The following is a 13,818-nucleotide window of genomic DNA, read 5'->3' as shown; positions in this document are numbered from 1 at the left end:
ACAATTGTCAACCCCAGTCCATCACCGGCATCTCCACATCACAGCTTCTATTCAGTCTGAGGACTTCATGTACACTTAAGGGTTTGGATTGTTTAATTGTTAACTACTGCTAATGGAAAATCTGTTTCACGTCTCAGCTAGCTGCAGTGCGAGGCACAAGCATAGTCTGGAACACAGTCTAAAGGTGATGTTTATTAAATTAGAAAGAAGCTTAGAGCAGACAGCATTAATTGTAAGCTTGATGCAGGTGCTGTATGTAATGGCCACCATCTCCTGAGTGTGAGTACACCATCTTGCGTGTGAGTATACCATCTTGTGTGTGAGTACACCATCTCTTGCGTGTGAGTGCACCATCTCTTGTGCGTGAGAACACCATCTTGTATGTGAGTACACCATCTCTTGTGCGTGAATACACCTCTCTTGCGCATGAGTACACTATCTTGTATGTGAGTACACTATCTTGTGTGTGAGTACACTATCTCTTGCTTGAGTACACTATCTCTTGCTTGAGTACACTATTTTGTGTGTGATTACACTATCTTGTGTGTGAGTATCATCTCTTGCGTGTGAGTACACTATCTTGTGCATGAGTACATTATCTCTTGCATGTGAGTATACCATCTTGTATGTGAGTACACCATCTTGCGTGTGAGTACACTATCTTGCGTGTGAGTACACTATCTTGTGCGTGAGTACACTATCTCTTGCGTGTGATGAATGCCTTTATTATTCCATATGTTTTCATAGATACTAGTGGTCATAATTTATGGTTTAATATCTGGGTTTGATTAGTAACTACAAATGAGCTGTTATTGTTCTCTCTGGCAGTGTTCCAACATTATATCGTTGGGGTATATTTGTATAGAACATTCCAGTTAACCTTCAGGATAGTTGGAATTGGTGCTCAGTTTTATATTGTGGAATTTTATTTTCGCCTCCAATATTTTGCCCCCTATCCTGGTGGCAGTGTCTGTTGGTGGTTCCATGGATGTTGACAGACCTTTGGTATCATGGCCATGTGAGTGTTCTTCAAGTGTGAACTCAGAAAGATGATTCAGCCAAGCCCGATCCTGTCCCCTTCCACTGTCCATACATATGCACTTTCTAGCAAGGCCACTGGACAGCGAGCAGGAGCAGGTTCATTTTCCCTTCCCTATCCCAGTGGGATAGAGGCCAAATGGAGATTCCCAACTGCTGTCCTGGCTGAGATCAGTTAACTCAGCACAGACCAGGAACCATGTTGAGACCTTCACATCTGTACAACTTAGTTATATACCAGGCGATACCTTTACTCACAAGGCCATCAGGAAAATTCTCTGTAAGATTTCTAGGTCTCACTAACTGCACAGCATTAAATAAATTATTTAGGATTATTTTGCAATCATTTGCATCAATAGTTCTTTGTTAAATGTGCATCTTATGCTGAATCACATAATTATACAAATCCTGACTGTAATTGAGAGTTATCAAAGTAAGCCATGAGTTTAGGTATCAGTCTTGACTCAGTGGTAGCACTCTTGCTTCTAAGCCAGAAGGTTGTGGGTTCAAGTTGTGCTCCAGCGACTTGAGCGCATAATCTAGGTAGTATTGAGGGAATGCTGCACTGTTTGAGGTACTGTCTTCAGTGCAGTATTGAGGGAGTGCTGTGCTATAAGAGGTGCCATCTTTCGGGTGAGTTGTTAAACCGAGGCCCTGTCTGCACAACTCAGATGGATGTAAAAGATCCCATGGCACTATTCAAAGAGGAGCAGGGGAATTTTTCTGATGTCTCTTATTAGTTATACACATAAATGATCTGGAAGGCATAACAAATTCTGACAAGGATTATGAAAGACAACAGGAGGACAAGATAGATCTGCATGATGGGCAGATAGCTGACAAATAGGGAAATGTGCAGTAATATAGAAATAAAAACAGAGAAAGGAAGTACACCTTAAGTGATAAGATTTTAAATGGAGTTGAGGAGCAGAAGAATCTTGGTGTACAGATACTCAGCTCAATAAAGGTGGAGAGCAAATAGATAAGTCCATAAAAAAAGCAAATGGAATCAAGAAGCATAGGAAACAAAAGCATGAGGTAATGTTGAACTCGTACAAGACCATAGTTAGGTCACAGTTGGATTATTGTGTGCACTTCTGGGCACCCTATTTTAACAGGATATAAAAGCAATGGAAAAGGTGCAGCATGGGTTCAGTCACAGAGAAACTTGAGAAGTTTAGTCTTTTGTCCCTGGAGTTGAGAAGGTTGAGCGGTGATGATCGATAGAGGTCTTCAAGGCTATGAACACTTATGATAAGGTAAATGGTGATACATTGCTTACACTGGTTGATGAAGTGGTAACTAGAGCACATAAACTTAAGAGAATCACAAAAGATTTAAAGGAGAGGTTAGAATTTTACACAGAGGGTGGTTAGAATGCCACGAACTGTTGTTAAAGCAGAGCGCACAAGTATCTTCAAAAGGTAATTAAATAGTTGCTTGCAAAAGAGGAGGGGGTCGGATTAGACTGGGTGACTCGTGGAGAAAAGTACTGATGGGCGAAATGGTCTGTTTCTATGTTCTAATACTATTCTATGATTCAATAAAGATATGAATAAAACTAATTAAATTGCCAGAATATCATTACATTTGTCAGATTTTCTCAGTGTGTGAAGATCTCTGTTTCTAATTTCTAGACCTCTAAAAGCTGTAGTATTGGATTTTGTTTGCCAGGAGTTACTCCCCTTTACTGTCCAATGTCCTTCTTCCAATATGATGTCACAGTGCCGTATTCCATCAGCGGTGTGGTAGCTTGGATGCATTAACAAGCTGAGAGGGGTTTGCTGATTTAGCTGTAGAAACGGCAAACTAGAGACAAGGAAAAATATTTATATAATTGTAAAAATGACCCTCTTTGGTATCAAGAGTGCCTGTTGAGAAAGTTGATTGGTCCTCTAGAATCATGTGGTATTATGCATCACATGGTTAATGTGAACCATATCACATATTACCGGGACTTGATGGTTTGACTTATAGGGAGAGGTTAGATAGACTGGGACTTTTTTCCCTGGAGAGTAGGAGGTTAAGGGGTGATCTTATAGAAGTCTATAAAATAATGAGGGGCATAGATAAGGTAGATAGTCAAAATCTTTTCCCAAAGGTAGGGGAGTCTATAACGAGGGGGCATAGATTTAAGGTGAGAGGGGAGAGATACAAAAGGGTCCAGAGGGGCAATTTTTCACTCAAAGGGTGGTGAGTGTCTGGAATGAGCTGCCAGAGGCAGTAGTAGAGGTGGGTACAATTTTGTCTTTTAAAAAGCATTTGGACAGTTACATGGGTAAGATGGGTATAGAGGGATATGGGCCAAGTGCAGGCAATTAGGACTAGCTTAGTGGTATAAACTTGGCGACATGGACATGTTGGGCCGAAGGGCCTGTTTCCATGTTGTAAACTTCTATGATTCTATATGAGCATCACAACAAAAAAAAAATCATAATTGCTCCTGCTTTTGAACCAACTTCAGTACTCTTGGGATCCAACCTCTGTACTCCCAGGCAGACTTGGGCCCAGCTTCCTCAATTTAGGGTTGCTGGCCATATTCCCTAGCCTCGTGCTATTTCCTGCCTGCTGCAAAAGTCCCAGCCTCAGCACAGGAAGCTCCACTCTCCTGGATTTAGTGCCTCTGCTCTGCTCTCCAGCTCCACATCTGCTTCACTCCTCAAGGCCTTAGTTGGTTCTGCTCTAATCCTCAGGTCACAGGCTGCTTATCCCCTGCACTCCTCTCTTGGTCGAGGCCCACCTTTGCTCCACACCCTAGGCCCAGACCAACTGTATTCCACTCCCTCAGCCCAGGCTTGATCTACCCTGCAATCTAGATCAGGGCCTTGGCCCACACCACAATCTGTCATTGCGCCAACTCTTGAGCACAGGCCCACTGTGATTTTGTAGAATGAATGTCCAGTAAGATTTACCAGCAGTTACTCTGGTCTCTTAGATTACATAATAACCCATAGGGAAAATATCTAGGAATGAGATCAGGTAAAGTAATGTTTATGTGCAAATTTGCTGAAAAATCTTTGCAACAATAGTCACAACTCTAACTAGATCACCACAGTCCTGTTTAGATTTATTTAAAGGGGAATGTCGCCCTATTTTTCATAAAAAAGGAGATAAAAAGAATAAGAAGAAGTCAGAGAGGTGGAGCCAGCGAAAACAGATTATATGTGAGAGGCATTGAGAAAGAGAGAGAGAAATAAACAGAAAAATTGATAGGAGACAAAAAAATTGAAGCGTGGCAGACAATCAGAAAAATATTTTTTTAATTTTTGTTTATGAGGAATGTCACAGGCGTTCAATTACTTGTTCAATGAATAATTACTTGTGTACAAAGTGTGTATTTTAAAAAAATTATAGGAGTAGTGGAAGGGTTAAGTGGTTTGTGATTTATTCTATCTATTATTATAGTGGATGATATTACCTGAGCCTTTCAATTGTAAAGGTAAAAGTAAATGTGTCTACCTTTACAAACTGACTCTATCGTAGCTGTGTGTGATTGATTGTAAAACTTAGTGATAAGTTTGAAAGACAAAATGTAAGGCTGACTTATAAAAGTGTAGTTCAGAAAAAGTGCTGAATGTAGAATTCCTTTAGAAATAAAAATTCGGTGAATCTCGTATTTTATTTTCCGTGCAGTACAAACCCACAGCCATATACAGAGCACTCTCTGTCCGTCTACTGTGTTTCACAGTGTGTGTGCAAGAAGAATGACCTCCCTGCACACAGACCTTGATGCACTGTGTTCAGGGCCTGCTCAGCTATGCTGTTGATTCAGGTTTGTAATGTTTGAATTCAAAGAGATCCATTTTTATTGAGAGACACTTTGGGCTTTTCAGAATTACATTTTTTTTGTTCTGCATCAGAACCAGATGAAAAATCAATCATGTAATGATGTATCACTCAGGGGAACCCTCTCCATCTGTCCTGGGCAAGCACTGTTAATACACAACAAGGTTTTTTCCCTCCAATTTTCTGTATTGAAGACATTGACTCATGTTTTGGGTGCAGTTCCATGGGTGTTGGTTGCCCTCCAGTGCCTCACCCAAGTGGATATTCTTCACATTGGAGTCTAAACATTGATTGTTGGCAGGCTATTTGACTACAGAGGGCATTATAGCACAGCCTGAGCCTGTCCTCCCATGATATGCACACATGCGCACTTTCCAGTAGGAGCTGTCAATGAACAGCGTTTGGGAAGGGTAATCCTGGCTGATTTCTATCCTCCCCAGCCCGGGGACATTAATAGCAATTGTAGCACTCAAACTGCTGCTATGACCAAGATCAGCTAACCCAGCACAGACTATGTCTGTACAGTTCATAACCGCACCGTGTGGTGCATTTAGAAGGAAAAAGAAAGAACTTGCATTTATATAGTGCCTTTCATGACCTCAGGACGTCCCAAAGCGCTTCGCAGCAATTAAGTACTTTTGAAGTTTAGTCACTGTTGTAATGTAGGAAACGCAGCAGCCAATATGCGCACAGCAAGGTCCCACAAACAGCAATGTGATAATGATCAGATAATCTGTTTTTTCTTATGTTGGTTAATGGATAAATATTGGCCAGGACAGTGTGAAATTTACAAACTGAGCTATTGGGGGAACTTGTGACACAATTTTTTTTTAACTGGAAGAATTTGAAATTCTCAAAATTGGTTTGGCTTTGCAGCTGGTTCACTAGTGACTGCACTAGAACAACACTGATTAACAGGTCACGTGATTGAACAGCATCGAAACCAAGTGAAGCTGGATTCATATTCAATTAACATTGTTACATTGTAAAGTATTATGAATCACTTTAGCTGTTCTAAATTATGAAAGAAAAAGAGAGCATTTTTATGAAATTCATGTGGAAAATAAATTGAAGTATTTCCAAAGCGAGAGAGAGAGACAGAAAAAACGTGGAGACTGTAAAGACCAAGAGCGCAGGGCTTATTCTTTTCTGAAGAACACGTTGTACAGAACAAAAATCCAGGGAAAGATCTAAATTACAGAGCAATTTCCTGCCCTCATTATATGCCACGTAATCTGACAATTTGTTCTTGAGGTATAACTTCATTGTCTGAGTACACTGTTTCATTTTTACACATTGATGGAATTGTAGAGAAAAAAGCAGAGTTGAGGTGAGGGATGATGTTGCTTGGGACCCGGATCATTTGTTCCTTCTTGTGTTGTGTGACAGCACTGAGCATTGAGACAAGTGTATGGTTGAGCTTCCTACTGTACCCTGCCATTGCACCTAAACCCCAAACTGAGAACTGTACCGGTGGGAATTTTCTTTTTGTATTTCTCGTACAATCTTGTTGTGGGCGTTCTGAGTAAGATTGTTGAACTGACACCAACTAAGAAGGCAGTTATGTGCTGCTGAATCATTTTTACTGGGAGTTAGATTGAGACCAGCCAAAATTATTACATATAGGACATCAATAATCATTGGAGAGTATGGAGGCATCACCATCGGCATTGGCTGGATTGAAACTCAGGTCCCAGACGTAAAAAGACAGTGCTCAAAGTTTCCTTTTTTTCTCATGATTGTTTTTTAGGTGGTCAGTTTTTGTGTTCGTAAGGTGAAGGATGTCAGTGCTGGGGATGGAACATTTTACCAATTTTGGCAGCATCAAGCACTGTCAGAACTTTCCAGGCTGGAGTGGAGTAGAACTCCATCATTCTTTTCCATCGACATGCCTTTTCCTCACTTTTAGAAAAGCACCCATAGTGCACCCTGTGACATTTCTGTTTCCTCCACCTACCTTCCTTATAGGCTTGTTATATTTACCTGTGCTACTTGAGTAAGATGCAATAAGTAACACTGCCTCACCCTGGCTGCCTGGGTTATATTGACAGTGCAGAGTGTTGCCTGGGTTTCCTGCCAAACTGTAAGTCCAATAGTTTTAATAGAAGGCTTTCACTGGCACTATGTTTGCTGGGATAGCCCAACCTCCATAACTTTGCTTCCTCTCGTTCCCTAGTGATTGAAATCAAGACAACTGTGAGGAATTACAAGTATAGCCGAAACAAGCAGGAACTTGTGATCCTCGGGTAAGAGTAATGGTGAAAGTGATCTCCCTCGTGTGATTCTCCCCCAAATGTAGAAAAATTCATAGTGCATCATGACATTGTGATGTCACAAAGCACTGGTGTGTTCTGCAGCTGCTGTGCGAACTCCAGCTGATCTATTGCCATCCCAATATGTACATTTTGGGATGCAGAGCACCTGAATAGGATGGCGATTGGGCTTCATTACACCAGGATTTTTATGCTGAATTTATGCCAAATTGCAGGAGAGTTTTTTGTGTCCTGGACCAACATTTGAGGTGAGACTTTTAAAAGATTTTGTTATCTGGATGTGGCAAGACCACATGTTTTGCTGATTCCACATTGCCTTGAGAAGGTGGTGGTGAGCCTTCTTAAACCGCTGCAGTACTAGTTAGTGATGGTGCTCCCACAATGGCGTTTGGTAGGGAGTTCCAGGATTTTGACCCAGCGATGATGAAGGAATGGCGGTAAATGTTCAAGTCAGGATGATGTTACTTGGAAGTGATCTTGTTCCCATGACGACTCCAATCACATTTGAGATGGGACGATTTCGCCCAGCGGAGAGAAACAAATGTTTAGTGAAATCATATACATGTTACACATGTCGATATCCTTAAAATTAAATTTATTTCAAATCAGTAAGTTCAGCGAAGGGCCAAGGTTCATAACAATGCAGTAGAAAAGAGTAAGAGAGAAGACGAGACCAATCAAGTTGTAATGGTTCAGTGATGGCAAGCTTGGGTTTTAAAAGCCTGTAGAGGAAGGGAAGACTGAGGGAGGTAAGGAATTATATTTTAAAATTTGTGTTGAAGAGATATTCACAAGTATGTTAATAATTTCAACATTCAACCATTCTGAGTAAGTCTTAACTATTCTCTGGAGCAGAACAAGCTGCAGCTATTCTTGCTACATTGGTGTGACAGATGTATCAGCCTGTAATCAGGTTATTGAGTTGTTGATGTGTGTCTATTTTTATATTTATCAATTGCTATATGTGTTAAGTGCTTTGTGTTCTTAGCCGTATTTCCGAGGCACTTTAAGCTCTTCAGGTAAGCAAATGGAATGCTGGCTGCATCCCCAACACCCCTAGTCAAGTTGCAGACACAGGTCTCTTTTCATTGACAGACACCATACCTTGATAGACTAGTGCGGTGCCATGATGAAATTACTGTGTGACCTGCCAATTCCTCTGAACTGTTGGAGCGCACAGCCCCTGCACACTCAGTGCTCTGTTACAGCTAGATTGATTTTTGTTTTGAGAAGTCAGCAGCTCCGGCTGTTAATGAACAGAAAAATCTATTCCTGTGTTACAATGTGGCTGCTTTATACCCCGTGCCAAGCTTAATCGCATGTCTCAAGTCAGAATAATTTTCTCAAAATAATGTTGTTTAAAAAATTACGCTAAATATTTTCACTGAAAAGCTCCCTCTATTTTTGTATGGCTATTAATATACTTTCTAACCATTACGATCTGTGAAGTTTTTAAAACCCGTGACGGTATTAAAAATTACATTTATTTACATAAGAAAGAATAGAATGAGAAAGGGCAATTTGCCCTATCAAGCCCACACTCTGACCTGTAATGGACTCTATCCCACATATTAAATCTACTGAAAGAAAATTCTGCAGTAGTATTTCCTTACCTCCCGAGGTAATCAGACAAAAGCAGAATATTCATCCATCCCCACAGATCCACAAATCAACCCTACCCTTTTGCGTTCTACAGACAACATTCCCTATTCCCTCCCCGCAACAGTACAGGAACATCATGTTTTGTGAAGTATTTGATCAGTTCAGTCGATATCTCGCCCTACAGCTTTTAATCTTTTCCCCAACAAGATATTTATTCAGTTCCTTTTTGAAGGAGGTAATCATCTCAGGCTCAGCTACAGAGCCACAACAGTAACAGCAACATGCATTTATATAGCACCTTTGGCATAGCAAAACGTCCCTAGATACTTCAGAGTTCAGGGTTGGACTCAGGCAGGAGCGGTCAAAGAAGTAGGCTTCAGGAGGATTCTGAGGGTGGGGAAGGATGAAGGATAATAAACTTGCAGAATGGGCGTGTAATTGGCAAATGAATTTCATTATAGGTAAGTGTGAGGTGGTATTTTGATAGGAAGAATAAGGGGGCCACATACTGCTTGGATAATAAGAGTCTAAACAGGTTAAAGGAGCAAAGGGATCTAGGGGTACAGATACACAAATCACTAAAAGTAGCAATGCAGGTTAATAAGGCCATAAATAGAGCAAATCAAGCATTGGGATTCATTTCTAGAGGGATAGAATTGAAAAGCAAAGAAGCTATGTTAAACTTGTATAGAACCTTGGTTAGACCACACTTGGAGTATTGTGCACAGTTCTGGTCTCCATATTATAAAATGGATACAGAGGCTTTGGAGAGGGTGCAAAAAAGATTCACAAGGATAATTTTTAAAAATTCTTTCATGGGATGTGGGCGACGCTGGCGAGGCCGGCATTTATTGCCCATCCCTAATTGGTCTTGAGAAGGTGGCGGTGAGCCGCCTTCTTGAACCGCTGCAGTCCGTGTGGTGAAGGTTCTCCCTCAGTGCTGTTTGGAAGGGAGTTCCAGGATTTTGACCCAGCGACGATGAAGGAACGGCGATATATTTCCAAGTCGGGATGGTGTGTGACTTGGAGGGGAATGTGCAGGTGGTGTTGTTCCCATGTACTTGCTGCTCTTGTCCTTCTAGGTGAAAGAGGTCGCGGGTTTGGGAGGTGCTGTCGAAGAAGCCTTGGCGAGTTGCTGCAGTGCATCCTGTGGATGGTACACACTGCAGCTACGGTGCGCCTGTGCTGAAGGGAATGAATGTTTAGGGTGGTGGATGGGGTGCCAATCAAGCGGGCTGCTTTGTCCTGGATGGTGTCGAGCTTCTTGAGTGTTGTTGGAGCTGCACTCATCCAAGCAAGTGGAGAGTATTCCATCACACTCCTGACTTGTGCCTTGTAGATGGTGGAAAGGCTTTGGGGAATGAGGAGGTGAGTCACTCGCCGCACAATACCCAGCCTCTGACCTGCTCTTGTAGCCATGGTATTTATGTGGCTGGTCTAGTTAAGTTTCTGGTCAATGGTGACTCCCAGGATGTTAATGGTGGGGGATTCAGCGATGGTAATGCCGTTGATCAAGGGGAGGTGGTTAGACTCTCTCTTGTAGGAGATGGTCATTGCCTGGCACTTGTCTGGCGCGAATGTTACTTGCCACTTATGAGCCCAAGCCTGGATGTTGTCCAGGTCTTGCTGCATGCGGGCTCGGACTGCTTCATTATTTGAGGGGTTGCGAATGGAACTGAACACTGTGCAATCATCAGCGAACATCCCCATTTCTGACCTGATAATAACAGAACTGAGAGGATATCCTTATCAGGAAAGGATGAACAGGCTGGGACTTTTTTCTCTAGAAAAGAGAAGGCTGAGAGGTGACCTGATAGAGGTCTTTAAGGTAATGATAGGGTTTGATAGGGTAGACTTAGAGAAAATGTTTCCACTTGCCGGGGAGTCCAAAACTAGAGGTCATAAATATATAAAACAGTCGCTAATAAATCCAATAGGGAATTCAGGAGAAATTTCTTTACCCAAAGGATGGTGAGAATGTGGAACACGCTACCACAAGGAGTAGTTGAGGTAAATCACATAGATGCATTTAAGGGGAAGCTAGATAAGCGCATGAGGGAGAAAGGAATAAAAGCGTATTCTGATGGGGTTGGATGAAGTAAGGATGGAGGAGGCTCATGTGGAGCATAAATGCCGGTATAGACCAGTTGGGCCGAATGGCCTGTTTCTGTGCTGTAGTTTCGATGTAACTTGATGAAGGGTTTGGGGGGCACGTTCCAGAGTTTGGGGCAAGACGGCTGAAGGCTCTGCCAGTAATGATAGAGTGAAAAGAGGGAGGGATGTGCAGTTGGATGTAACCAGGTATGTAGGAGATCTGAGAGAAGAGATTTGTAGACAAGGATTTTGGAGTCGATGCACAGAGGGATGGAAAACAACAAAGATCAGCGAGGAGTGATAGGTGAGCAGAGGTGTGGATGAATCGGAATTTATATATAGTGTTCCATGTGTGAGAAAAAATGGCTACTTTCACTTGAGGTCTGTTAGTTTTAAACCTGTGACCCTGTACAATAATGTGAGTTTATGTGGGAAGTATTGCGTGTTTGTGCATTTAATATTAATAAAATGATTAAGTAAAAGATTTAGTAGAAATGTTATGGATAGAATAATGGTCATGACCATATTGAGTAGCTTGTCACTCATGTGCCCTTGTGTATGTGACCAGAGCAAGCCTCGTTAAGAGGCATATTGTGGGGTGCGTTCATTTTAACATCCCTCTGCTTTTCTTCTCTCCTTTCCTGAAGACACTGACTTACACTAGGCTACAATTTCACAGGTGCTGGCTATCTGCCTGTACAAGACCCAAAAGCCACCCCTCATGCATGAGCCTTCGCAGTAAGTGACAGAAAGCTATTCAATTGTGCAGTGCATCACAGTGGAGTTCAATTCTTTTCTCACCAAGTCTCCACAAACAAGCAGGAGTTACTAAATAGGAGCAGGGGCTCCGGGTGATTCCCCCTTCCCAACCCCCCCCCCCCCCCCCACAGCCTCTCTAACCAAGGGTGCTGAAGCTGACTGTACCACTCTGATTGCTGCCCCAGGTGAAATCAGCTAACAACAGACTGGAGATGGAACCTGGGCTCAGGACCACCCCAGACTCACTGAGCCATTGGGTAGCTGGCATTCTTACCTCATGAATTGAAATGAATGTTAGCAGCTTCCCCAGCTTACTGTGCAGGAGGGGCAAGTAAATTCTGTTCAGTCCTTTGAAAAGGCCACACTGTAGCTGCTTAGGTTAGAAACTGCAATGTTTTTATTTCTGAATCTGTGAGGAGGAAGCAATCTCACACTAGTTGCTTTTCATTCTGTTACAGCAAACGGTGGTTACAGCCCGTGTTACGCTCTATCCAGCAAGAGGGATGAAATGAACCATGTCATGAGGAATGAGCCAATAGCAACAGCCAGATTGGAGCCAGTGATTCATTCAGGAAATCACATCAGTACCCGGCTGACTGTGCCCCACTCTGACACCAGGTTATTTTCTGCCTCCATTATCTATTTTGTATATGTCAAAAATCTGTACGTGGATGAAGGGTCCCAACTTGAACTGTTAACTCATCTTTTTTTTCCGACTTTATCGACTTGCTGTGCATTTCCAGCCGGCTGGTGCCTGAAAGAAAGTATTTACTTAGAATATTATCTAAGCTGAAATATATAACAAAAAAGTTTTATTACACTTTTCACTCGAACTTTGTCCGCTCATCTCCTGAAAATTTTCAAAGACTGAGAACGATAGATTTTTGTTGGGTAAGGGTATCAAGGGATATGGAACAAAGGCGGGTAACTGGAGTTGAGGTACAGATCAGCCATGATCTCACTGAATGGCAAAACAGGCTCGAGGGGCTGAATGGCCTACGCCTGTACCTATGAAAGCAAAGACTCTCCTGAGTTATGTTTCCATGGGTATTGGCTGCCCTTTGTGCCATGTCCAAGTAATCACACGTATTGGTGTGGTATTAATTATGCTTTTATTTTCAGACCCTCCAGAATATTCTATCAAAGAATAACAAAATAACACAAGAGAAGACATTGGAGTGTAATCCACAGCCAGTAGTCGAGGTCCATATCGGTTCAAACGACATAGGTAAAAAAAGGGATGAGGTCCTGCTAGGTGAATTCAAGGAGTTAGGAGATAAATTAAAAAGCAGGACCTCAAAGGTAGTGATCTCAGGATTACTACCAGTGCCATGTGCTAGTGAGTATAGGAACAGGAGAATAGACCGGATGAATGCGTGGCTGCAGGGATGGTGTAGGAGGGAGGGATTTAAATTCCTGGGGCATTGGGACCGGTTCTGGGGAAGGTGGGACCTGTACAAGCGAGACGGGTTACACCCAAGCAGGACTGGGACCAGTGTCCTCATGGGGGTGTTTGCTAGTGCTATTGGGGAAGGTTTAAACTAGAGTGGCAGGGGGATGGGAACCTGAGCGGGGAGTCAGAAGGGAGTAAAGTTGAGAGCAGCAAGAGAGGGGAAGACCCAGGGGAAATTTACAATACAAATAGTACAAACAGTTGTTCAAGAACAAGTGAAAGGGAAAAGCGTAGAGCAGCAGAAAGAAAGTGTACTTTAGGCACTACAGATAAAGTGAAAACTAGAAGGCGTAAGGGGATTAACCCAGCATCAAAGCTGAAGGTCAGGCTAGGGTGTGTGGCCCAACGAAGAGTTCTATATACAAATGCACGGAGTATAAGGAATAAATTAAATGAACTACAGGTTCAAATTCAAATTGGAGGGTATGACATGATAGCTATTACTGAGTCATGGCTGCAGGATGGTCAGGATTGGGAACTAAATATAACAGGTTACAAGCTCTACAGGAGAGATAAGGAAAATGGAAGAGGGGGAGGAGTAGCCTTAGTGATTAGAGATGAAATCACTTCAATGATAAAGGAGGATATAACGAGAGGTAAGCAGCCAACAAAGACCTTTTGGATTGAATTGAGAAATAGGAAAGTATCTAAGACTATAGTGGGAGTTGTGTATAGGACCCCTGGCAGCAGCTCTGAAGTGCTAGATTGTATAAATGCAGAGATTAGACAAGCGTGTAACAAAGGCATAGTGGTCTTAATGGGGGACTTTAACCTTCACATAGATTGGGAAAAGCAGACTAGCAACTGTCAGAA

The 13,818-nt window shown here is 42.3% G+C and overlaps 1 protein-coding gene across 2 annotated transcripts in view; it reads left to right on the top strand.

Moving 5' to 3' along the window:
* Window positions 1-208: 208 nt before the first annotated feature.
* LOC137325433 (zinc finger protein GLIS3-like) overlaps window positions 209-13,818 on the top strand; it is a 194,703-nt gene continuing 181,093 nt past the window's right edge. Inside the window, exons 1-2 of one of the 2 annotated variants that reach the window (XM_067990542.1) lie at window positions 209-279; window positions 12,011-12,170. In XM_067990542.1, the coding sequence (XP_067846643.1) occupies window positions 12,061-12,170 (110 nt within the window). In that variant the 5' untranslated portion in view covers window positions 209-279; window positions 12,011-12,060. Of the gene's footprint in view, window positions 300-12,010; window positions 12,171-13,818 lie in introns of both variants that reach the window. The other variant, XM_067990541.1, reaches the window with a different exon arrangement.

Source organism: Heptranchias perlo, chromosome 9 (genome assembly GCF_035084215.1).
Source record: "Heptranchias perlo isolate sHepPer1 chromosome 9, sHepPer1.hap1, whole genome shotgun sequence".
Classification (NCBI taxonomy): domain Eukaryota; kingdom Metazoa; phylum Chordata; class Chondrichthyes; order Hexanchiformes; family Hexanchidae; genus Heptranchias; species Heptranchias perlo.
This window is presented reverse-complemented; position numbering and strand designations above follow the sequence as displayed.